Here is a 25,078-nt window from a genome sequence, read left to right on the forward strand (position 1 = left end):
TGATTTGAATACACATGAACTATCATGCCAATCATATTTTTATTTTAAAAAGCATCAGTTGAGTAATATGTATTTCTTTTTCATGCTGTGCTCTGTGGCACTGTTTTTGGTTCGCATGAGACAACAGTGTCATCTCGAGGTCAAATATTACACATCGGGGTTTGAAAAGTTGAAAGTACAATATTTATTCCATTAAGTATGTCTTAAAAATACCTAAATGAGTTCAAAGACCCTTTACTTTAGTTTTCACTCTCATATTTGCTTTTACCTTACTTTTAGCAACGCTGTTCCGGGACACACAGCACATTTGGAAGCAGGAAAGACGGAGGGGCTGGGGAGTGACTCCATGCTCATCCCCACATTTTTTTGTCAGTTTGGCATGAATACGGTAAACGTAAGAAAAGGCCTGTTTCAAATCCAGTCTAGTAGCCAACTCAAACCCCCATTAAAAAATGAATGTGCTTGAGGTAGTAGCGGACTGAGGCTGCGATTGTGACTTAAGGTCAGGAGATGGCGTCAGAAGGTAACAAAGTTTCAAATTTCTGACGGCACCATTAAAATGAGTAAAAGATAAATATCTATTGAAACAAAAACTATTTTCAATACCTTCTCATTTTTTAACGTTTTTTAGGGAACTATTGAGTAAAATTGTGCGCAAAATGTTTGCATTTCATTATTTTCTTGCAGTACAAGCGTAATCGGTTTAATCAAGAAATATAAGTTGTTGAATATATTTTATCTATCTATCTATCAACCTTGGTCATATCCCTCAAGAGGGGTGTCCGACAGCAAGACACACACATACAATAACAAAGAAAATAAAAGGGAAATAAATAACAAAACAAAAAAACACACAAAAATTTTTGGACCATGGCCAACCCAATTGCCCAAACACCCAAACAAGTTAGGCACCTCGGCACCCAAGTTGGTCATGCTTTCGTCCCTCCAGATGAAACAGGACACCAGAAAGCGGCCATGTCAATATATTTTAAATGTACTATACTTCATGAGGAGATAATTAATATATAAAAATAAAATAGGTATAATCTGATGACATCTACTGATATGGATGAATGTTAAGGCTGGAAGATAGCAAAGATACTATAAAATTGCATGCTATTTTTCAAAAAATAAGAATGGGCAATGTCCTATGGCCTGTAATGGGAATATGGCCATTATAAATAATGTTGTTATGTAACTGCAATAATTTGTTCACCAGAGGGGTAATCTAACTAATTACTTTTTAGCCGTTACAACGCTGTTATCATTACAGATGGTCAAAAGCGGTGCGTTACTTTGGCGGAGTGTCCCGAAAACGATGTTTTAGGAGTGTGATTTTCTCGTCTCCTCTAAGTCTTTTACATCGCGTCTTTTCTGATCACGTCACCATTCAAAATATAGGCTAGCATATAGCATTTACTCCTGCGCCGAAAGAAAGGGCGGATGAGAGCTGATTGGCAAAAAATGAGAGCCCTATATTTGACAGCGCCCGACTTGTGTCGTTAACAAATGAAACGTCTCTATAAACCGGCTCTTAGAAGTGAACGAAGGGAACCTGCTCCCCACCAATCAACAACTGGTTCCCTGCTAGACGCCCTTTTTCTCTTGCGATTGGTCAATATTGCACTTTTGGGGGATTCTGTGTTCTTGACCCTGAATTTGTTGAGCATAAAAAAGGTTAAAAATCTTTTGTATTTAGATGTCTTTTGTTTTTTAGTATTAATGTGTTTATATAAAAAATGTAACGTTTAGAATTTGTTCTTTTATCTCCTTTTCCTTTTGTTAATGTATTTTTCCCCATTATTCTTTTATTATCTTCCCCCTTTTTGAGTCATTCCATTCCTAATGTTACATAATGATTAAAAATGTAGGGAATAAAGCCACAAAAACAACCCGAAGAGCCTTTTGGTCTTCACTAAAAAGGACCAAGCTGGGGAAAAAAAAGAACGGTTCTCTAAAAATAGTTGGAATTCCCATCTCTTTAAGTAAACTCCGGTCAAAGACGTCACCGCAGTGCTACCTATTTGCTCACAAAATTTCTAATTCTTTGACACACAACATATTTTTAAAGTAACAGAAATAGTTACTTTCCGTAGCTTCCTCTAACTGGTTACTTTTACTATACAGTAATTGAGTTACTAACTCAGATAAGTTTTGGAAGAAGTAGTAAGTCACTATAACTAGTTACTTTTTTTAAGTAACCTGCCCAACATTGACTGTCGCAGACTGGTTGAAAAACGCTGCTCTAGTGGGTCTATGCTTCAAAAGTATTGAGTTGCATGCAATTGGACATTTGTGCTTAAAAATGGAGACAGGTAGTCTCGGATTGGGATCAATAAAGACAACTAGAACAGGAGCTCGTTTTAGTCCCCGTTTGTCTGCCTTGACAACAGCGACATCTAGCAGAATGTTTAAAAACTGCATAAATACGTCTCGCCCCATCGTGCGTCACATGACTGTCCTTATCTCTTATTGGCTAATTCCTATCACATGACTGCCTCTGAAACTGAACAGTCTGAAGGAGAATCACTCGCTGACTGTTATGACCCATATTCTTTGTTTTTTTAATACGTTCTGGTAATAGCAATGGCTTTTATTGACATTTTATGTGATGTGAAATGAGTGAGGCTCGTTGTGGAATTCGCGGAAAAGGAAAGTTTGAGAACAGGTGCGTCAAACTAGTTTTTACAGTTTTTATGCGACGTTACTATCGTCGGCTCAGCAAAACAAGCAGCCTTCATTGGAATAAATTGAAATATTGTAGTTCTTTTTCACCAAATAATTTGTGTTTCGCATAAGGTGTATCTCTAAAGTTTAAAATGCACCACACACCGTTTTTTCCCACTTTTTTTAAGAGGAAGAACAATAATATATTATATAACTTAAACAGGAAAAAAACATTTCCTATAATTGTTAGGAATCAAAAATGTTTTGACGTAAAAGCAAAAATCTGAAATTAGAAAACGCAAAAGTATTTAAATCCCGGTGAAACAAAAATAGGTTCGCTGAAGTATGAACGCAATCCATGGACATGCAGTAAATGAGCAAAAAAAGAAAAAAAAAAGCATGTGATAATTCTAAACAGGGTTAGGTAGGGTTACTTTAACTGCATTACTTTCAAGTACTTTTGGATTACTCCAATACCAAATATGCTAATAAATGACGTCATCAGCTCAAGTCGAACTAAATAGGGAAAGTCTTGTTCACATTCAAGTCTGTGTTTCTTGCAATCGCTCAATAAATTCTTCATAAAATTGCGTTTTGTTGGTAGTTCTATTGAACACAATAGCGTTCAAAGTGAAAGGAAAACTGGAATTCTCTCTTTGTGCATGTGTGAGTGTGAGCGCGTGATTGTGATTGTTTACACCAGCCTGATTTTTTTCTCTCCATTTTTAGAGACAAGATCTGACTTCATTTGAATCATCAAAATTGTGCTTATCTCTTTTCCAATTTTTAAGGACAAGATCTGACTTCATTTGAAGCATCGGCATTGTGCTTTCTCCTAAAAGAACAATGAAAATCAACATCCCATATGAGAAGGTATGAGACATAAATAATTTCTTGTTACAACTTTTGCAAGTCAGCTCTGACATTCATCTTCAAAACTTTTATGTGTTTTTTCCCCTACATGGTCGAGGTAAATAGTTTTAAAAGCCAAGAACTACGTCAAAAATGTGATCGCCTTTTTGTTAGCCAACTGCGAGTTTAGTGTTAATCACCTTTTCTGACTTAATCTTAGAAATGAAACCCTCCAAGCATGCACACTTGTTTTCCCTGGAGTTGGTTTCTGAAAATATTTGCATTCCTTTTTAAAAAGGCATCGTTAAATCTGTTCATTCTGGATGAACTGAACTACTCTGTATCATCAATGCTTCACTTTTGTTCTTCAGTTGGCTGATGTCGGTAGCAGGCGGCCAGGCTCGAATGACAAAGCTCAAACGGTATGCCACAATAAGGCATATACAGTATTACCTGTTCCAAGGTTACCTAACAATAAAATATTTGGCCTCGCTTCTGACAGTACTCCTGCTGCCTGCTTTCGGCTGCTTCCATCGCCTCTTTGCTACTCGCCGCCACGGCGCTCTACAACCTTTTAGCACCAGCCGCTTCCACGGTGATGCCCACAATAGGCAGTAAAATGCGGCTTGCCCTGGAGACTTGCAAGGACCCCTGCCAGTAAGAAAACTGGGCTACAATGTTATTAGTTTAGCAAATATTTCTTGGTACAATGCATTGAAACTTCATTTGAATTCATTTTGAAACAAGAGCAAACTTAGGAAAGTAGGGTTTTTAGAAATAATTTTACTGTCAAAATGAAAAAAAAAAAATTTAAAGGGACATTGTATATTATTTTGCACCCTTAGTGGAAAAAACATCACATTCCCCCAAAAAATCTATTTGAATGATAAGCAAAATTACATGAACTATCCTATAATCATGCATTTTTAAATACTCTTAGGTTGAGAAATTTGGATTTATTTTACATGACATGAGCCTTACTGAAAAATTGTCATCCATCTTGCTGCTACGGGGACCCAACGGTTAGGGAAGTAAATGTCAAGTTAAAGGGTGCTGTCGTCGTCGTCGTTGAGTCACTCAAGGCGCCTAAGGTAATCCATAGTAGCGCCAGACTCGCTCGTGGGAGGCTCCGTAGTTCTCCGAAGGAGAGGGGGCTGCGACTGTCCTGTGCCGCCAGGCCTGACGGGGTGCGACCCAAGCAAACCAAGCAGACTAAGCCTCTAAAGTCCTTAGTACGTTCGGACAGGCCGGTGCATGATTTATGGAAGCCCCGTGGGCAAGTAGTACAGGTGATTGGGGTGTGGTCGCAGCGAATGGTTCGAAAGCACCACTGGCATTTGGACTGGGGGCCAGGGTTGCTCTCGAAGTCGCCCGCCCTAAGTAGAACAGAGAGAGGAGAGTAGAAGAGAGGGACAGATAGAAAGAGAGAAAGACAGACAGAGTAAAATGCAAAAGGGGTAAAAGAGAGTGAAAGAGGTGGGGAGAGAGTAGGAAAGAGGGATAGAGAAAATGAGAGACAAGAGTGTAAAGGGGGAAGAGAGAAAAGGAGAGACTAAGAAGTAGAGAGGACAAAGAAAGAAAGAGAGAGCGAGTCTGAGTGGACTGAGTTGGATTCGTAAGGCTCCCCCGGGAGAGAGCCCTTCGCAGGACACCACGGGAGGGTTCCTAGTCTTTGTCCTGCAAAGGGTGCTGTCTGATCACTTGAGGTCTCCATAGTTTTTATTCTTGTTAGTACTTTGCAGCATTTGTTTTCGGTTCTGCTAGACAATACAGTGACATCTAGTGGTCAAATATAATACAGTGTCCCTTAAGTACTACTTTCAAGAAAAACAAGGGAATCTGACATTTGTAAAACCTGTAATTAATGTTTTAAAATGTTTTATTTTAATGAAGAACAGTCCAGTAAAGCATAATGATTAAGGTAGAAAAAAGTACATGATCTCTCTTGTTTTTTTAATGCCTCAGGATCTCCCTGGTCGAGAGCATCCCAGAGGGTGTGTGGTTCAACTCCAGCGATCCGTCTCACGGTTCCATCTACCAGGCCTGGTTGCAGCTGATTATCCAGGCCCGCAGTAGCTTGGACATTGCCTCCTTCTACTGGACGCTCACCAACAAAGACACAGGCACCCATGAGCCCACTGCAGATCAGGTGTGAACTTTAATTTTTATCTGCAATTTTTTTTCTTTTTCTCATACTTTGTGCACGTGAGTGCAGGGGGAAAACATTCTGAAGAACCTGGCCGAGCTTTCGGGGTCCATATCAGTCCGCATTGCTGTCAGCGCGCCGCAAGGAAGTCAGCCAACAGAAGACCTTAAGCGTCTCAATGCTTCAGGTGACTGCTACCTAAATCAATATATTATAAAATCAAAATAATTTTAAGTTAGCCATCCCTGGAATGGATAGATAGAAGTGTGGGGTGAAACGTGCTCTTTATGTGAGGTTAATCTAATGGATGCGAGAGTGTGTGCCAGGAATAGATGTGAATGGCAAAGGATAATAAAGAATAACTGATATCGGCGCATATGATGTGGAGGGGGTGAACTGCTGTCGCGCCTCTCTGTTGATGAAGGGTTGCATGGCACAGCAACCAACCCCTTGTGTTGTGGGCTTAATGTTCGGTGTCAGGTTGGGAGGAGTGAAGGGGAATGAATGTTTGGTGAATGGGAGTGTGTTCTTGACTCTATCCACCTCCCACTAGGCGCATGTGACTTCAGTATATAATTAGATTGATGGATCCCTGGAATATAAAAATCATAACAATAACCAGTCAAGTATTATTGATTTGCTGTGTAGTATATGTATTATCCATCCTACAACTGTACTGTATTGTGATCTAAACTAGGAGTAGGTAAACTATACATGTGACAGAAGTACAACAAAAATACTTAAAGAAATATACTACAACCGTAACAATTAAGCATACTACAAAATGCTACAGTAATACTGCAACTAAATATAAAAACTAAATATCAAATTGAGTGCTTAAAAACGGGTAGCTGATATTATTTTGCTTTTATTCTGGAAAAGAAAATACTACAGGAATTCTACAATACTATTACAGTAATACTTGATACAAAAATACTGCCACAGTCATACTACAGAGATACTACGACAGTAATACTACAAAAATTATACGAAAGTACAACAGAAATACTAGTCTCCCTACAGAATACTGCAAAATGCCACAGAAATACTACAAAACTAAATATCAAATTAAGTGCTTAAAACAGGGCTTATTTATTATTTCGTTTTAATTCTGAGTGTTTCATCAAGAATTCAATAGATCAAATTTATTGCAAAACAAATATAAAAATAAAAATAATGTGTAATTATAAATGCAAATGAGGAAAATTTGATCAGTCTCGAGGTCCAGGGGCCTGGCAATTATTTTTTAACCCAATTTTGCCACCAAGTTGGCCCAAACTGTATCTAAAGTGACCCATTTCATTCTTACAAAATGTAAGATTTATGTTTGCTTGCGTTAGGGGCAGTCATTAGGATGGTGAAGATGAAAGAGCTGACCAGAGGGGTTCTGCACACCAAATTCTGGGTGGTGGACAAGAAACATATTTATATTGGAAGCGCAAACATGGACTGGAGATCTCTCACGCAGGTACACAGTTTATAATTCTACGGTTGCTTACAGAAGGTGGCAGTGTTTTTCTTTAAAGATGCTCTGGCTTATGTGTGAATTGTTATACAGTGGCCCCTGTACAATTCGAGATACAAGACATTTCAGATGTCTTTCGAGCAAAAACCTTGCCTAAAATACAAGAAAAATCCGATTTACAAGAATTTCTAGATGCTACCACTAAAGACAGCTCAAAACTTTGAGAAAAAGAAGCAACTGGTGATCCTACAGCTCTTTTTAATGACAATTTCCATATGCAGTTCCGTAACATCTTGGCTAGGTTCACACTACCGGGGAATCAGATTTATTTATTTATTTTTACCCAACCTGTATCCGATCAGTGAAAGTCCATCTGAACGGCACATATCCGATTTTTTTCACACCAGATGGGGCCACTTTCATATGTGGTCCTAAAGCCGATCTATATTCGATTTTTGGGGAGGCGACTTCTGTGTGAACGTTCAAGGACACATTCATGCGACCTGCACACCATCAACAGCGGCAGACGTCACTAATCTGCGTTCAACGAGGAGAGAGAAAGTGGACAAATAAACAACCACGGTGGACGAAAACATGGATTGTCATGAATTTACACATTCATGGAAGATGAACACCTGTTTATTTTGTTACTCACGGAACATCTAACATCGCATACAACCTGATTCACAACATGTTGCTCAATGTCACTGTTGTGAAAAAGCAGAGGAGATTGTTTTTAAAGCTATAGTATCTTTTAGTGGTAAATAACAATATTTACATTCAAATCCCACCACACAGAACATTCAATGGTTTTGGATTTAATTAATATTTTCGGGGGACAATGCTCCACCATCAACTTCCATGAGTACATCAGCAAACGTGATCCTAATTTGTATGACGTCACGTGTCCTCTTCTGCACACAGTAGTTTAAGTCGCATTTAGTTGGAAATGTGAACGATCTCACAAAAATAGTGGATTTTACCAAAAAAAAAAAAAAAAATCGGAATTGAGCTTTGAGCTCTGCAGTGTGAACCTAGTCTTTGAAAGGGAAGGCAGAAACAAATCTCCTTGGATATGTTTTTCTTCAAGACCTTTAGACAGTGAAAGTGTTGTGAGTCCAGCTAAAAGGACAAAATAAAATGAAGACCACATTATAAACTCGTATTTAATATGGTTAATATACTTTTATTTATCTTATTGTGTAACTTTGTTTAGTTACTATTTGAATGTATTTTTATTGATCAGGAAGATGTGTTTTATAGCTATGTAGGGTTCACATGGATGCTTTTGGGAGGCTGGGACCCGATTAATTGGTTTTCAGGTCTTTCTTATGGTGAAAATTCGCCGAGATACAAAAAATTCAAAATTTCGAGCTCGATTTGGGAACAAATTAATCTCGTATGTTGGTGGCCACTGTATTCCATTTCAGTTGTAATATTAAAAGAGAGGTGGACTTGTTTATTTCTTTATTTACATTTTTTGAATAGTTTTGGATTTTGAGATCTTTTAGTTTTTATAATGTCCAAAGAAGAAATTCGTTATATACTCAAAGCGCCATTTTATAATGAAATTCAAGTATTAGTAACACTGACTCAATGAATTGAGGTTTGAATGTGATTTTCAGGTGAAGGAGTTGGGCGTGGTGGTGTACAATTGCAGCTGCCTGGCCTCGGACCTGGGAAAGATCTTTGAAGCCTACTGGTTCTTGGGGGAGAGCGAATCGATTCCTTCTCCTTGGCCCTCTAGCTTCTCCACCCTCTTTAACAAAGAAACGCCACTCCAGCTGCAACTTAACAACACCCCATCTCGTGTCTACTTGACGGTGAGTAATGTTGCCTACAATCTAAATTTCCTGTTGGTATTTGTTACACTAACATTTTCTGCTTCATTAGAGTTCTCCCCAGTCCTTTTGCGCTACCGGTAGGACATCTGATCTGGAGTCTATCCTGAATGTGATGGAGAGTGCCCAGAAATTCATCTATATTGCTGTCATGAACTACATGCCCTCCATTGAATTCTCACATCCTAAAAGGTGAAACGGGCTACAGTCGCGCCAGTTGTTGTTGCGAAGAATTTAGAGAAGCTAGGCCAGGGGTCGGAAATGCATGGCTCGCAAGCCAGGTGTGGCTCCTTTCGTGAGTACATGTGGCTTGGAGATGAAATGCACTCTTTTAATGCATTAAGGCCGGGGGTGTAATGTGGTGTTTCTACCACTAGCAGCAGAAGAGCTGTTTTTTACCTTTAGGCTGGTGAGGAGAAATGTCATTGTGATTTTTTTCAGTCTCTTAGCCAAGGATATGAATCATAATACACATGCGAGTAAGATGTCTATCTTTTACCATTTCCTGGATATTTTACCAAGTGTATCCTTTAATTTTTGCAAGTTATGGAAAAAAATGATAAATGATCAAAGATTTTCATGGGGACTTTTAAGACCAAGATTTGCACATTTTTAAGACGTCAAAGATTTGCATCAATAAAACAGAGTTGGGGACGAATAATGACCACTCCATTCCCTATGTTAGAACTGTGACCACCCCACATAGCTGAAGATAAATACATACATATGCTTCTCGGTATTAAGTGACATTGTTATGAAACAAATCTGCGCAATGGACAAAAAAATCCCAAATCATCTTTATTAACTGCAGGAGGGAAACAAATTTTCCGTGAGTTTTATGTTGATATGGGAGCAAGGCTATGGCATTATTACTTCATAGATTTTATGAAATCATCAAACATCACACAGTGATATAAAATGCACTAATGAATTAGCTTTGGTCTGGAGGTCAGGTAAGCCTGCTTTGTTGAATTTCGTCATAAAATATATCGTGTGGCTCTCTCTGAAAAAATCCAAATATTTGATTTTATGGCTCTCTGAGTCAAAGACTAGGTTCACAGTGCAGGAAAATTAATTTTTTTGCACAAACGCGACCTGAATCCAATCTGCCAAAATCCGTCTGAACGGCACATATCCGCTTTTTTTACACCAGACCAAGACCACTTCCATATGTTGGCCCTAAATCCGATACATCTTTTGCAATGCGACTACTGTGTGAACAAAAGAGACGCATTAACGCGACTTGTTTGTCACTATTCTGCATTTAATGAGGCAGGAGAAAGCGAAGAAATCAACAACCATGGTGGATGACAAACACGGAAAGTTTTCAACAGAGGGAAAGTGATGTTTGGGATTTAGTTATTATTTGGGAGAACAACTCTGTTCAGCCTCCGATAGCACAATAACTTTTAAATTGCTAAATATGCTATGCTGTTAGCATCCATGAGTACCTCTGCAAACAATGAGTGCATTTCGTGTTCACAAAGGGGACTCATAGAAGTCACAGGAGATCGCATTCAAGTAGTATTTAGCTGCAAATGTAAACAATCTCATAAATACATCGGATTCCATCCAAAAAACGGGTATGAGCCTTAAAATCTGCAGTGTAAACTTAGCCAAAAAGGTTCCTGACTCCTGAGCTAGGTGGTATGAAGTACAAGTAAACCAAACTAACCTGTTTAATGTGAAATTACTGCAGGTATTGGGCAGACATTGATACCCAACTGCGCCGGGTGGCCTATGAAAAACATGTGCAAGTGCGACTGCTGATCAGCTGCTGGTCCAGTACCCCTCCTGCAATGTTCCCCTTTCTAAAGTCGCTAGCGTCAATTAATGACCCAAAGAGCAAGCTAGACATCCAAGTAGTGAGTAGCCTCAATTTCCGATGAGTAATCGGTGTTTGCCACAAGCTCAAAAAGGCCACATTTTCTCTCTCGACAACAGCGACTCTTCGTGATTCCTACAAGCGCCGAGCAGAAACACATCCCCTACGCCAGGGTCAACCACAACAAGTACATGGTGACAGACCAGGTTGCATATATTGGTAAGACTTGAATGTTAATGTTAGCTAACTTGACTTATCAAGGAATTGATGTCTGAAAAATTGCAGTGAGGTTAAAGAGACTCAAGGTTAGGCTAAATGAGATGGACGGAGCAGAAGTGGATTCCAAAATAAAATTGCAAAAAAGGAATAATTAAAAAAAAGAAATGAGTAAAATTGGCTATGTTTTATGGTCCAAAATTTGAACCAAATTTTCCAAGTAGCACAAATAATCAGCGATATGATTTTTGAGTGCTCTGAGGCACTAAAATAAATTGTGGAATGAATACATTTGCAACATTTGTGCTTTGAGAGACTGGTTAAAGAGCACATCACCTCCAGTGACCCCTTTCAGTTTGCCTACAGGACAAACCGCTCCACCAGGGATGCCATCTCCTCTGCGCTTCACCTGAGCCTGACACATCTAGAGGAGAAGAACACCCATGTGCGGATGCTGTTCCTGGACTTCAGTTCAGCATTCAACACCATCATCCCACAACATCTGGTAGACAAGATGAGACTCCTGGGTTTCAACACCCCCCTGCGGAACTGGCTGCTGGACTTCCTCTGTGACAGACCCCAATCAGTGCGGATAGGTCAGAACAGTTCAGATGTCATCTACCTCAGCACGGGCTCCCCCCAAGGCTGCGTCCTAAGCCCCTTGCTGTTCACCTTGATGACACACGACTGCGTCCCTAGGTCCGCCACAAACCACATCGTGAAGTATGCTGACGACACAACAGTGGTGGGCCTCATCAGGGATGACAACGACCTGGCCTACAGAGAGGAGGTGGAGCAGTTGGTGGGCTGGTGCAGGGACAACAGCCTGGTCCTGAATGTCGACAAAACTAAAGAGATCATTGTCGACTTTAGGAAAAACCAGCCCAACCATGCCCCACTTTGCATCAACAACAAGGCTGTGGAGGTTGTCAGCAGTATCAAGTTCCTAGGGGTGCACATTACAAACAAACTCACCTGGTCCGTAAACACTGCATCACTGGTTAAGAGGGCACAGCAGCGCCTGTACTTCCTGCGGAGGATGAGGAGAGCCCACCTGCCCCCACCCTCCCTCATTACATTCTACAGGGGCACCATAGAGAGTATCCTGACCAGCTGTATCTCTGTGTGGTGTGGAGGCTGCAGCGCTACCGACTGGGGTAGTGTGAGGAGGGTAACGAGGACAGCAGAGAAAATAATAGGGACTACACTTCCCTCCATTCAGGACATTGGCCAGAAGCACTGCCTATCCCATGCAAAAAACATTACCGGGGACCCCTCTCACCCCCATCATGGACTGTTCACTCTGCTAGCCTCTGGGAAGAGGTACTGCAGTGTGCGGTGCAGGACCACCAGGCTCCGCAATAGTCTAGTCCCCCTGGCCATTAGACTGTTAAATGGTCAACCTAACATATAGTTAACTTAAATCTAAACGGCTGCTAATCTGACTTTTGCACTACTGGCAGTTTTTTTTTATAGCTTGCCACTCCTTGCACATTGCTCTCTGCACTATTGTAATTACAGCGTTATTGTTACAGTGTTAATGTTACTGTGTACCTGACTTGTTAACCTGACTGCCCATATTGCACATCTGGTTAGCTACTCTTCTTGCACTATCGGCACTATGGTAAAATACTACACGTAGCCAAAATACAATACAACATTATTTATATCTGTACATTCAAGGAAACTGTGGGGGTCAGATGCATCGACATTTCGTTCTGTATACACGTGTACTAGAATGACAATAAAGTAGATCTGAATCTGAATAAAATTATTTCAATTATTAATATAAACTCTAAAAACATTGATTTTTTGGGCGGGGTTGATCTTTATCCTTGTCCAGAATTTTAAGACCAACAAAAGGGAAAATGCGAATAAATCATGTAAACAGAGCCCAGATCTCCAGAAAAACATTTTCAATGAAAAAAATGAACCCCTCAACACTCTGTACCTTCTTCACTCCTTTATTTGATCCAGTGAGCCTATGTTTTAAAAATTCATCTTGTTTTGTATTGAACTGTTAAATACAAAACCACAAAAGGAAAAAAATAAAACATACAAGGAGCCTTTTAACCTTGAAGGGATCTTGATGTAAAATCCACAGAAGCAAGCAACACAAGTATTTGCCCCTTAGTGGGATAGCCCTTTTTGGCAAATTATCCTAATGTGTGAGTTTTTTTCTTTGTTAACATATTAAATTAGCTTTAATTCCTTCAGGTACATCCAATTGGTCCGGCGACTACTTCGTGAACACGGCAGGCTCTGCCCTGGTGGTCAACCAAACAGGATCCTCATCACTGAAGCCCAGCGTTCAATCACAACTGAGGGACATTTTCGAGAGAGATTGGAATTCCAACTACAGTATCGCTCTCGCGCAGAACACAGATATCAAAAGTGTCTGTTAGTTCACATGTTATAGAAATGTACTTTGTCAAAAATCCAATGCTGCAGATACGGAGGAACATTTTTAAATCAAGGAAATCTACTTTTAAAAACTTGAAACATCATCATGATGTCAACATAGGAAATTGTCACGTTATAACTCATCTAATGGAGGAACTTGAGCTGTTTTGTTTGTTTTTCTAGATTCTGCTGTGTGTTGTTGATACATGATATCATAATTTAAAGGAACTTACTGATCACTTGCCACCAATGGAATATATCCGCTATTGGTTTTGTGTCTGTGTATGATGGATATTGTCATTGCAACTTCAGTTTTGTACAAAGAGGCTAACTGAAGTTAATACAGTATTTTTAAATGTCACGAACAGAACGAACTTCACTAGGGGCTCTTAGTACTCAACTTGAAAAAATGCCTCCACCATTATCCCAGTAAAGTAATACTGTATTTCAACTTGCCCAGGTTCAAATAAGAAAAACTGCCAGCCATAATGAACAGAATGAGTGTAATCAGTTATTGATTCACTATTTAATTTTCTGCCACAAGAAAAACAATAGCAATGTGTTATGAACAGTCCCGAACTGAAATGTATTTTTAAGGCCACTTAGTTGTCCCTACAGCAACATAAAGCAAGTTTTCAAAGGGACACAGATACTTAAAGGGACACAGTGAAATAATTTGACTGCTTTATATGACCGTATTGTAAAAAAGTGCAACCGAAAACAAATTCTACAAAGCACAAGGGAGAATGCAAACTACGGAGACTCAAAGTCCAAACCGCACCATTTTTCATCCATCCATTATCCGCATCGCTTATCCCTCAGCAGGGTCGCGGGGTTGCTAGAGCCTGTTACAGCTATCTTCGGGCAGTGGGAAGGGGAACCGGTTGCCAGCCAGTCGCACGGCCCACAGAGACGGACAAATCACTCGCTCATTCACACCTTGGGCCAATTTGGACCAGTCCATTAACCTAAAATGCATGTTTTTGGAATGTGGGAGGAAACCAGAGTGCCCGGTGGAAACCCATGCAACCACGGAGAGAACATGCAAACTCCGCACAGGAGGATTCAATCTCATGACCTCAGAACTGTGCCTCGGACGCACTAACCACTTTTTTTTTTTTTTTATTGTTTTCTTCCCCAGCCTTTCACAAAGTTTTTGAGAGTACTATTAGCAGCAAGATGGCGGACAACAATGTCAGCTCTCTAGGTGAGCCTTAGGGCCCGGTCACACAGACGTTTGCGTCTGAATCACGACCAGAAATTTCTGACCGTGAAGCAGACGATGTTGGACGCTTTGAGATCGCCATATAGACGAGATACAGCAGTGCTTTACACGCGGTCGGAAATTCACACGCGGTCGGCCGCGCGAAAAAGTTTTGCGCTGCTCAAAACTTTAGACCTCGTGTTAACCGCGGGCGGCACACGAGGTAATGACGCGGAACGACGTGCTCTGGCCGCGGCCAGGGCGTGGTTACACATGGGTAGGGCGCGAAATTTCAGCGGGTAATCGTGGGTGGAGCACGGTCATAGCATGTTCTGCGCCTGTATTGCGGTGTTATTACGTGAAATTAGCGTGTTACGCGTGTGACGGTCAAACGCCTTTCTCCGCGTATATACAGCGCAATTTGCCGAGCACACGTCAGTTGTGCTCGAGACGTCAAGGGGTGGACATGGATCCCCGTCACCGTAGTGACCTCGTCTTAATCCATTTTTATTTCTTAACATTTCTATTCATTTCATAACAAAATGGGTTTCCACCGGGCACTCCGGTTTCCTCCCACATTCCAAAGACATGCATTTCAGGTGAATTGGCCGGTCCAAATTGTCCCTAGGTGTGAATGAGCGAATGAGTTGTCTGTCCCTGTGTGCCCTGCGATTGGCTGGCAACCAGTTCAGGGTGTCCCCTGCCCACTGCCCGATGATTGCTGGGATGGGCTCCAGCCCCCCGCGACCCTACTGAGGATAAGCGGTACGGCTAATGAGATGAGATGAGAGATGGCTTCTTCGGTGCCATAGCTTGAAATCTTGATCTTCACGGGACTGTGTCTTGAGCGGTTATGATTTCTACAGCCCAGTGTTATGCCGAGAAATGCATCCCCGCCGAGATTTGCATCCCCTCGTTACTACAACCACTTTTACCTCGTTTTATCTCACTTTTAGGGAATGTAATGGCGAACATATAACCAAATCCACTTCGTCTTGCATTTGTTGGGAATGTAATACAACATAAACCATTCCGTCTTTGTTTTTGTTGTGAACGTAATCGAACGGTAATGTACACCGTAAATAAATCACTTTTGAGAACTGTTATGCACTCTACCGTAAAGCTTATTATGCAGAAATAAGCTTTATGGTAGAGTGCATAACAGTTTCAATACGAGCGATTTGAATAGAAAAAGGCAAAATAAACATGTTACCTGCTCAAAAGTGATTTGTATACGGCGTGCATTATCGTTCGATTACATTCACAACAAATACAAAGACGGAATGGTTTAAGTTGTATTACATTCCCAACAAATGCAAGACGAAGTGGTTTTGGTTACTAAAAGTCTTTTTGGCGTCCTTGGACCTTCAGTTCTAAATATTATAAACATATCACTCTCCTCAGGTGTAGTTCCAGCAGCTTTTAAGTCCGCCGTTATTAAACCCACACTGAAACGACCCAACCTTGATCCAGAAATCTTAAGTAATTATAGACCTGTGTCAAACCTACCTTTCCTCTCTAAAGTACTTGAAAAAGTAGTGGCACAGCAGCTAAATGTTTTCATATCCGAGAATAACCTTTTTGAATCCATGCAATCAGGATTCAGGGCTAACCACTCTACTTGGACAGCTCTGATCAAGGTAACAAATGATCTCCTACTGGCCATGGATTCTGGCGCTTCATCACTTTTGCTGCTGCTGGATCTTAGTGCTGCTTTTGACACAGTGCACCACAATTTCCTACTAGAACGGTTGGAAAAATGGATTGGTCTCTCAGGAACCGTCCTCTCGTGGTTCAGATCCTACCTCTCAGATAGGACGCACTGTGTTAAATATGGTGAAATGACATCTGAGCCCTTTAATGTTACCTGCGGTCTTCCGCAGGGTTCAGTGCTTGGCCCCCTTCTTTTCAGTATTTACATGCTTCCATTAGGTGATATTATTCGCGAGTACAATATCAGCTTCCACTGCTACGCAGACGACACTCAACTATATCTTCCGTTGGAGGAATCTTCCACACTAAACTGTGGAAATTTGGAGGCCTGCCTCATTGAGATAAAAGAGTGGATGTCACTCAATTTCTTGCGTCTTAACTCTGAAAAGACCGAAATGTTAGTCATTGGTCCATCTAAATGCCGTGATATATTCTCAAAAACTGCTGTGAACATTGACAAATGTCACATCACACAGAGTGACTCAGTTAAAAATTTAGGTGTCATATTTGACCCTGATCTATCCTTTGAAATGCATGTAAAGAAAATTACTAGAACCGCTTTCTTCCATCTTCGTAACATTGCTAAAATCCGTTCAATACTGTCTCAGTCTGATGCGGAAATTATAATTCATGCGTTTGTCACCTCCCGTCTCGATTACTGTAATGCACTACTCTCTGGTCTCCCGAAGTCTAGAATCAAGTCACTTCAGCTGGTACAAAATGCCGCAGCGAGGCTTTTAACTAGGACAAAAAAGTACGATAACATAACACCGATTTTGGCTAACCTGCATTGGCTCCCAGTTAGCCATAGATGTGATTTCATGGTTCTCTTAGTATTGTACAAAATCATACATGGACTTGCTCCCTCTTATCTTTCAGATCTGATTTGCCCCTACGTCCCGGTCCGAAGCCTACGATCTGAGAGTGCCGGTCTTCTGGTGATCCCAAGAGCAAAGAAGTGTTCTGCTGGTTCGAGAGCGTTCTCCATCCGGGCACCGGTGCTGTGGAATGCTCTTCCCCCTGAGATCCGATCTGCAACCTCAGTGGAAATGTTTAAATCTAAACTTAAAACTCACTTCTACTCCATAGCATATGAATAACCTACTCTTCTCGTCGGCTGAAAAATAGTCTGTGTAATATAGTGTAATAATCTGTGAAGCCCTTTGAGACTCTTTGTGATTTAGGGCTATACAAATAAAAATGACTTGACTTGATTAAATTCCCTAAAAGTGAGATAAAACGAGGTAAAAGTGGTTGTAGTAGCGAGGGGATGCATGACGCGGAAATGACGCGATGAGGAAGCGGAACAATCGCCGGCGTCTGTTTTGCGGGCATACCACCGATGAACAGCGGGTTGGCCAATTTAGCGCATTTTCCATCGCGGGCAACCACGAGCAAAAAAAAAAAACGCAAAATTTTACCCGCGATACAGACGCAAACGGCTGTGATGTACACATTCTTCAAGCTACGTGTATTTAAAGAATGCATGTTTTTATGATAGTTGACATATTTTTGCTTATTATTAGGACCAATATTGTGTTTTTTTAATTACATTTTTTCTCCGAGTAAAATACAGAAGAGGGTCTATTTTGTATTCTACTCGTCTTCTGCAGATTGGTAAACTAGTGTAAACACATCAGTCTTAAAATATAACTCGGGTTGGCAACCCTAAATATTGAAAGAGCCATGGTGGACCAAAAAAAGGCTTAATTAAGGCTTGAAAGGAAGGAAACGCATACTATACTATATTTATAATCTCATGTAATATGAATTACATTAACCTATCCACTAGGTGGCCTGGTTCTCAAATGACTTTCTAGCTTGCTAATTGTTGTCCAAACCAAACTGGACCTATTTCAGCTGCGGGTCTTCTCAGGTCACCAATGTAGAAAAATGTGTTGATTAAAAAGGTGCTCTGATGCCGCAGTAATCAACACTCTGAGCTTTGTGCTTAGTGCTGGGGGTCAGTCTTTCATCCAACTTGCAGCCCTGACTAAGCCCAACAACAACGGCCTTTGCTAAAGCCTCCAACGAAAACAACAATGAGAGCTTTGCACGGACACTGCAAAATGCTGACTGTCCTCGACTGCTAATGCACGCCTATTCTGTGCTGTCTATGCACACGCAAACACAGTTGACGTGGATGCAAAGTTGGGTTTTGCATTGGACTCCCTCCCATCTTCCATCGCCCGGCGTGAGCCACACCGAGAGCGTAACTGTTGTGTTGGCCCCAAAGCGTCAAAGCCACCGCGGGATCGCCTCCACCTCGAGACCCCCGAGTGCTGGCTGCTGTGTTGGTGTGCTCCAGTGGCATCCTTCTGCGGACCATGTGTGAGTGTCTCCGTGGAATATTCCGAGTCACCTGGACACCTCCCTCTACTGCAGGTCAGGATAAATAACCTTTGGTCGTGATGGACTCAACGCTATTTGAGTACCATCAAAGAGATATTGTCACCTTGGAGATGACCTATGAGCCAATTTGTAAAGCCAGATCGATCAATGACGCTGAAAAGTTAAATATTCAGGTGTTTGATGGTGATTGCTATCTATTTGTTGTCAAAACTGGAGAAATCTGGATTGCACAACAAATTTCTAAAGGTTTTACCTTGTTGGACCAACCATGCCATAAGGGCTTGAAACAGTCTGTTTTGAAAACTATGAAGAATTTCAACAGACATGTGAAATAGTCTTTACTTTGGCTTGATAATTTGTCTAGATTCTTACTTGTAATACGTAATTAAATAGCTTAGTTATCATAATCCCCTCAAATCACATTTATTTGTATAGCCCTTAATCATAAAAAGTCTCAAAGGGCTGCACAGGTTACCATTATAACATCCCCTGATCTAAAACCTACACACGGCCAAATAAAAACTAAAAAAAAAACTCATTATAAGGAGAATTAAGGAACCTTGATAAAGGGTCCACATCAGGTAATCCCACTTCCAGGACGACCAGGCTGCAGACAATACAGTCTTTGCTGGTTTACGTCCAAAAGAGTAATCGTCAAACAAAGGCTGGCTAAACAATGGGACTACCTATTGCTTGAACAACATCCAAGCCAAGAGTCAAAGTTATTGATTAATAATTGAAAATCCTTCCTTTATGGATCAAATAGATATTACAATAGCTGTGTTTCAACAAAATCACCATTCCATCCCAACAGAAATCAAATTATCCACATTTGTTTTTCTCTTAATAAATTCTCAAAATACACCATAACACTTTACTGGAGCCATCCCATGAACATTACACTATGAACACAAGATCCAACCAGAATCCACTCTTAGAAAATCTCCGCATCATGATTTAATCCAAAGCTAAGGAACCGAATGAAGGCCATAATCCTACATTTTTTCCATGTCCTCTTCATTCAACACAGCTGCAGGCCTGCGGAAGTTGGTAAATAATCCTGTTGATTAAATACATTTTTGTGGACTAAAAAGGATAAAACTATAAGTCTCATAGAAAGTTCCCTACCTGATATATTCAGACTTTAGTAGACACCCAAAATAAGGAAGGAAGACATTAAGGAATTTTGAATTTACAAAGAGGACAGGGAAAGAAGCCTTCAAATAAGAAATTCCAACCGGTTCTTATGGCACCCTCTATATCTTAGGTTACAAATCCAGATCAGCCCTAACGTGTGTGTGAATCAAATTACAGCAACATGATAATACTGTAATGGTCAAAACAACAAACAACAGTTCACAATAACAGTCAAAATAACGAACAGGTGTCCTATGAAATCTTCTTTGCAGGTGTCCAATATCAAAACTAAATAAATAAATAAATTCACTCTCTGACATAGTTACCTACCCTAAATGATACTATACTAAAATTCCCCAATCCATCTTGGGTATATCAACTCAAATGACACAGATGTTATCTCGCGAACTTTCTCATAAAATGCAATCGGCAGCCATGCAAAATGACTTCAAATACATGTATAAAGACTGTGTAACATTTAGAGCAAAAAACTTTATTCAGTGAAAAAAAAAACATTGAAAACTAGCCAAAAGTACCTAAACTATCAGAACATAATATTTGTTACTAAAAAAAAAAAGTCATAGGTCAAGAAATGTATATGTCTTTTCTAATGTGGAATCCCTATCTAAGGTCGCCCCCATGTTTGTCTGGACACTTGGTGCTACGCTGTGCTCTGTTAAACTATTTTTCGTTCAAATTCGACAATACAAGGCCATCTAGTGGTCCAACATCACACACCGGCGCTTTTTTAAAAATGAAAATGACCCAAACACTAACATCACTATCCCCACCTGACAAAATTCCAACATCCTGACAAGCAGGGTAACATCGCAATCCTGTATCATGCCAACTAAACTAAAACAACATCCCAATAAATTCCAATCCAATTCCATTCCCAAACTGAATCACATTGTAGATGCCAGATGAGGTCCACAAACCAAGCTGTGAATGCACGTTGATTGAGAAGTTTCACTAAAGAGAATTCTCTGAACAGGTTTCGTGTTTTGACATCAATCCACCTCATCACAAGTCAGGAATTTAATGCCGGCCCTGTTTGTGCAGTTAGGAGGACTCACTGTTTACCACACTAATAATACACACGCAGAACCACCCTAATAATAGAGAAGCGCGTGCACACATAGACTGCATTGCAGCTGCTCCAGCATAGTGAAAGGAAGCTTCACCCTTTCTCCAAATCCTGTTCATTCTATTTTTAGAACTTCGCTTTAAAAATAATCTTTAAACAGTCTCCGGCGGGACTGACATTATGCGCGGACGTTTTCTGTATATCGGAAAGATTACAACTCTGTCAACAGCATGGTCTGAAAAAAAAAAAAGAAAACGTCTGACATCACTGCTAATTGAATGAGTCGAAACACACTCAGTCTCACATCAATGCTCCACCATGTCCCAAATCTTGTTATCTTGTTCTCCCTCCCTATTTTATCAGTAAAACAGCCCCCGCCTTCTGCTGACCTAATATGGGGGCATCTGCCTGCCCAACGTCCAATGAGATAGTTGGTCCTTTCCCTCTGGAGATGCTGTGGTCGTTCCTCGGGGTTTTCGGTGAGGGGAGCCACGGGGCAGGCTGGTGACGAAGGGAGAACATTATCGACAGAGAGGGGGGCCAAGTGTAAGGAACACAACAAACAAGAGTGATAGGCTGAAAGTTTTTGGGGAAGGAAGAAGAGAGAGGCTGAGATTAAAGCTCTGGAGGGAGACCCTACGAAGGTTCAGAAGAAGGTAGGATGAACCTTCAGCTTTGTTTAAAGGTCTAATAAGGAGCTTTAGAGAAAATAACAAGTTATAAACTTCAGAATTTCGCAGCAAGTTTTTGGAGCCTGCACAGTGCGGATTAACTTCCCATGGCAGAACAATAGCATGCTGTTTCAACAAACACTTGAGTAGTGTGTGTCACCATGACTTGTTTTGTAACCAGACCTCTACTTACCAAGTTTATGGGAAGAAATCCCATAAATCTTTTCAAAATGCCTCATTTGAGTAAAAGCCACTGTTAGGGAGATTGTCACGATTTAGAGGTTTTTTCGCGGTCCTGAAAATCATCAGATAGAAAAGTGACACAGATTTTTTGGAGTACTGGCATAGCATTGACTTGGTTATACCGCCGTCTTATCATTACACACCAGTGACAGCTGCGGCATGTTGGTCACTGGATACATTTGCCCCCTCTTACACCAAACTGGACCCCCATACTTTACCCGCCCAAGCTTGGTATGCTGGTATTAGGGAGGGCACAATGATGAAGCCCAAGCTAGTTAGGTTTGAATTAAAACTTTGTTTTATTGGTCAATATTGTTTCAAATTACTATGACAGTAAACCATTTTTTATAAGATTTCTTGATAAGTTTATTCACTTTGGAAACCCCCTGTCGTATATAACGCCTGTTGTTTTGACTATTACTCTGTTTAAATTATTGTCATTATTGGCTACTCGTGTTGGTGCTCTTTGATTCCCACACTCTTTAGGACGGATCTGCTTTTGTAACCTACGAGATTCAATTTTTTTTTTAAAAGCATTTAGGGGAGGGCTGTTAGAACAGGTTGGAATTTCTTAACTGAAGTTTGGACTCTCTCCTGTTCTCCTTGCAAGTTTAAATTCCATTGATATATTCTCTCCTAATTTTCAGTGTCTACTTAACTTTAAACTTGTCAAGTCTTTTATTAAGAGCTACAGGGTATCTAGATTTTCAAATGCTTGTTTCATGATTCTCTCAACACGCACTCTCTTGCAAGCTTTGACTTTTTCATTAAGATTCACTTTCCCAGAGCGTGACTTTACCGTCATTGAATTTGACACAGTATTCTGTGCTAAGTGATTGAATTTGGTTGAATAACAGGCAGACATTTTCTGCACCCCAGGCACGTGAAGCAGATGTCATCATATTTTATTCATAAATATAACAGCAGCGCGTATTAAACACCATGAATTGATATAAATATCGTGCCAAGTCTATTTTATTAGAGGCCTCAACAGGGCCAATATAATAGAATGGAGAATAGAACAGAATGTATTGCCTTTGTAACATGCCGTCCTTGTGGTGCTAAACCATTTACAAAAAGATAATATAATACACTTTAAAACATGAAGTCAAAAATAATAGTACAAAAATCAATAATAAAAAATGAAAAATAAACAAATAATATAATAATCTATTCATTGTTGCACAATCCCTGTCCAAGCACATTAACCATTGGGGTATTTTTGCAACGTGGGTTTTTTTTATTGCCAACAGGTAGAAGTTTTTATCAAATCAATTAGGTCTTCACTTGATTGACCTACATTTTCTACCGGAGAGACATAATTGTCAACAATTTAGTATGATTTGGACTGCCGGAAGATTAGCCATAGCAGGATTGGTAAGACTACACCACTTGGACAAACTACATGGTTGCTGGAGATGCTAAAGTCACAAACAGTAGGGACATAATTACTAAGACTCATTGACCAAGTATGTGTTTATTGTTACTTACTACTACACAACATGTTCGGAATTGTATGTCTCTCCTCATAGTACATGGGGGCTAAGATTTGTTGTATTAGCATGCTGCTTCTGACATATGGGACATTTTAAGCCTCCAAGACCCCAGCTAGTATGACAGGATCAAAGCACTGGACTCTTTTTAAAATAAGTTTTGAAAGATGAAGTGTACTAGGAGGAATCATCTTCATCATCTTCTGATAAACTTTGTGAACATTAAAAAGGACCAAAAGTGAAATGATCGATCACAATGGTGTCCTGGCGCCCGTTTATGGGTGGTGGCTTTGGAGATAGTGAGAAGGGGTTCATTTTCAAGCAGGAAGTCAAGTCAGGAGTGGATCGTGTACTTTGGAAGGAGCCCTCCCTCAATAAGGAAAGAATGTTTGACATCTGATGGAGGATGAACTTCCTCACACATGCCCGTAAAGGAAGAGCCATGGAAACACAATATGGTGTGCTGTGCTAGTTTTAACATGGACATACGGGATAAATCTTGATTCTTAAAGGTTTTTTACCAATCCTTCATGTAATATTGCAATTTATTGCATTGTGTTTTAAGCTACGAGTTAGCCTCAGATATGATACTGAGTGTATAAGGTGAGAGCAATGTTGGACTTTCAGTTGTGTAATAAAAGAGAGAAAAATCTCATGACCAAAATATGAAAAGGCATAGAAGGATCGTGGAGATGACGCTAGCGTGGAATTCATTCAATACCCCTGTTAAAATGGTTGCCCTGAACCATTCATACTAACAAATGTGGGTATTTTTGTCATAGATTCACTTTCCTGTTTATACAGAGCAACTTCCTGCCCAGAGATGGGCTGATCTGATTTGTGGACGGCCAAAACGAGAGCTACATTTCCTCAGACGATCATGATGATTATAGTTTTTGTGTGCACTTCTTGTCTCATGAGTTAAACAGGAACGCATAAGAACATTTGTGGCAGCTTTGCTAAGCTAAAAAATAGTTAGACCTTGGACGTGCAGAGAAGCATGTAAAGGGTATATTTCTTTAGTAAGAAGATTGTAAAAATAGATAAAAATGTTCACCTGATGTTCAAATGTTCAAATCCATTGACTCTAATATCTCTGCTATAGCCTAATCTTGCCTCACCTATCTGAGGTTCTGCATTGCTCTGCTCCGGTGCAATTCCTCAGCTTGGTAGACTAGATGGTCCTGAAGTTTTTTTGTATTGCTGATGCCTTTATCTGAAAATGAAAGATATTCAAATCACTGACTATTTTAATAAGTGTATGGTTTAGTAGGCACTCGAAATTAGTAGACTACATCAATGGCTTTTAAACTTCCAAGGAGAACACAGGAGAGCCCAAACCGCAGATAAAAAATTCCAACCTGTTCTAGAGGCCCTTCCCTGAGCACTTTCTTTTTATTACGTCTCCCAGTTTACAAACGCAGATCCACCCTAAATGTTGTGGAAATCAAATAACAGCAACATGAACGGCCAATGGCAATAGTAATGTAAACAGTGTATTGTAGTAAGACAACAAATGACAGTGCAATAATAATTAAAAGAACCAACTGGAATCCTGTGTCTAATATCCAAAACATAATAAACATAAATAATAAATCAGGCTAGATGGTTGGGATTCAACCACACATAGTTTTGCATTTCTCTAGTTTTTAACTTGGTTGTAGTTTAACTTGTTTTTAAATTTAATTCTTATCTGTGTACAGCCATTTTTTCAAGTGTTTTTTTTTTAAGTGGTTTATATATTTCACTTTAGTTAGTAGAAC

The 25,078-nt window shown here is 40.2% G+C and overlaps 2 protein-coding genes across 6 annotated transcripts in view; both read left to right on the top strand.

The window, feature by feature from the left end:
* Nucleotides 1–2,494: 2,494 nt before the first annotated feature.
* Nucleotides 2,495–13,670, top strand: pld3 (phospholipase D family member 3). 5 transcript variants are annotated; one of them, XM_088346305.1, is made up of 12 exons: nucleotides 2,495–2,577; nucleotides 3,459–3,540; nucleotides 3,891–3,941; nucleotides 4,022–4,176; nucleotides 5,485–5,668; nucleotides 5,735–5,852; nucleotides 7,006–7,133; nucleotides 8,756–8,953; nucleotides 9,024–9,163; nucleotides 10,671–10,836; nucleotides 10,916–11,015; nucleotides 13,230–13,670. In XM_088346305.1, the coding sequence occupies exons 2-12, from the start codon at nucleotides 3,514–3,516 to the stop codon at nucleotides 13,415–13,417; spliced, it is 1,455 nt and encodes a 484-aa protein (XP_088202431.1). In that variant the 5' UTR covers nucleotides 2,495–2,577; nucleotides 3,459–3,513; the 3' UTR covers nucleotides 13,418–13,670. The 5 variants fall into 5 exon arrangements, with proteins under 5 accessions (XP_088202431.1, XP_088202433.1, XP_088202430.1 ...); XM_088346304.1 differs by having other exon boundaries at nucleotides 2,501–2,668; XM_088346307.1 differs by lacking the exon at nucleotides 3,891–3,941.
* A 4,925-nt stretch (nucleotides 13,671–18,595) lies between these two features.
* Nucleotides 18,596–25,078, top strand: part of prx (periaxin) — a 33,585-nt gene continuing 27,102 nt past the window's right edge. Inside the window, exon 1 of the mRNA XM_088345630.1 lies at nucleotides 18,596–18,717. Within this exon, the coding sequence (XP_088201756.1) occupies nucleotides 18,660–18,717 (58 nt within the window). The 5' untranslated portion in view covers nucleotides 18,596–18,659. The remainder of the gene's footprint in view (nucleotides 18,718–25,078) is intronic.

The sequence above is a fragment of the Urocampus carinirostris genome, chromosome 10, assembly GCF_059441175.1.
Source record: "Urocampus carinirostris isolate Australia breed hairy pipefish chromosome 10, RoL_Ucar_1.0, whole genome shotgun sequence".
In the NCBI taxonomy this organism is placed as follows: domain Eukaryota; kingdom Metazoa; phylum Chordata; class Actinopteri; order Syngnathiformes; family Syngnathidae; genus Urocampus; species Urocampus carinirostris.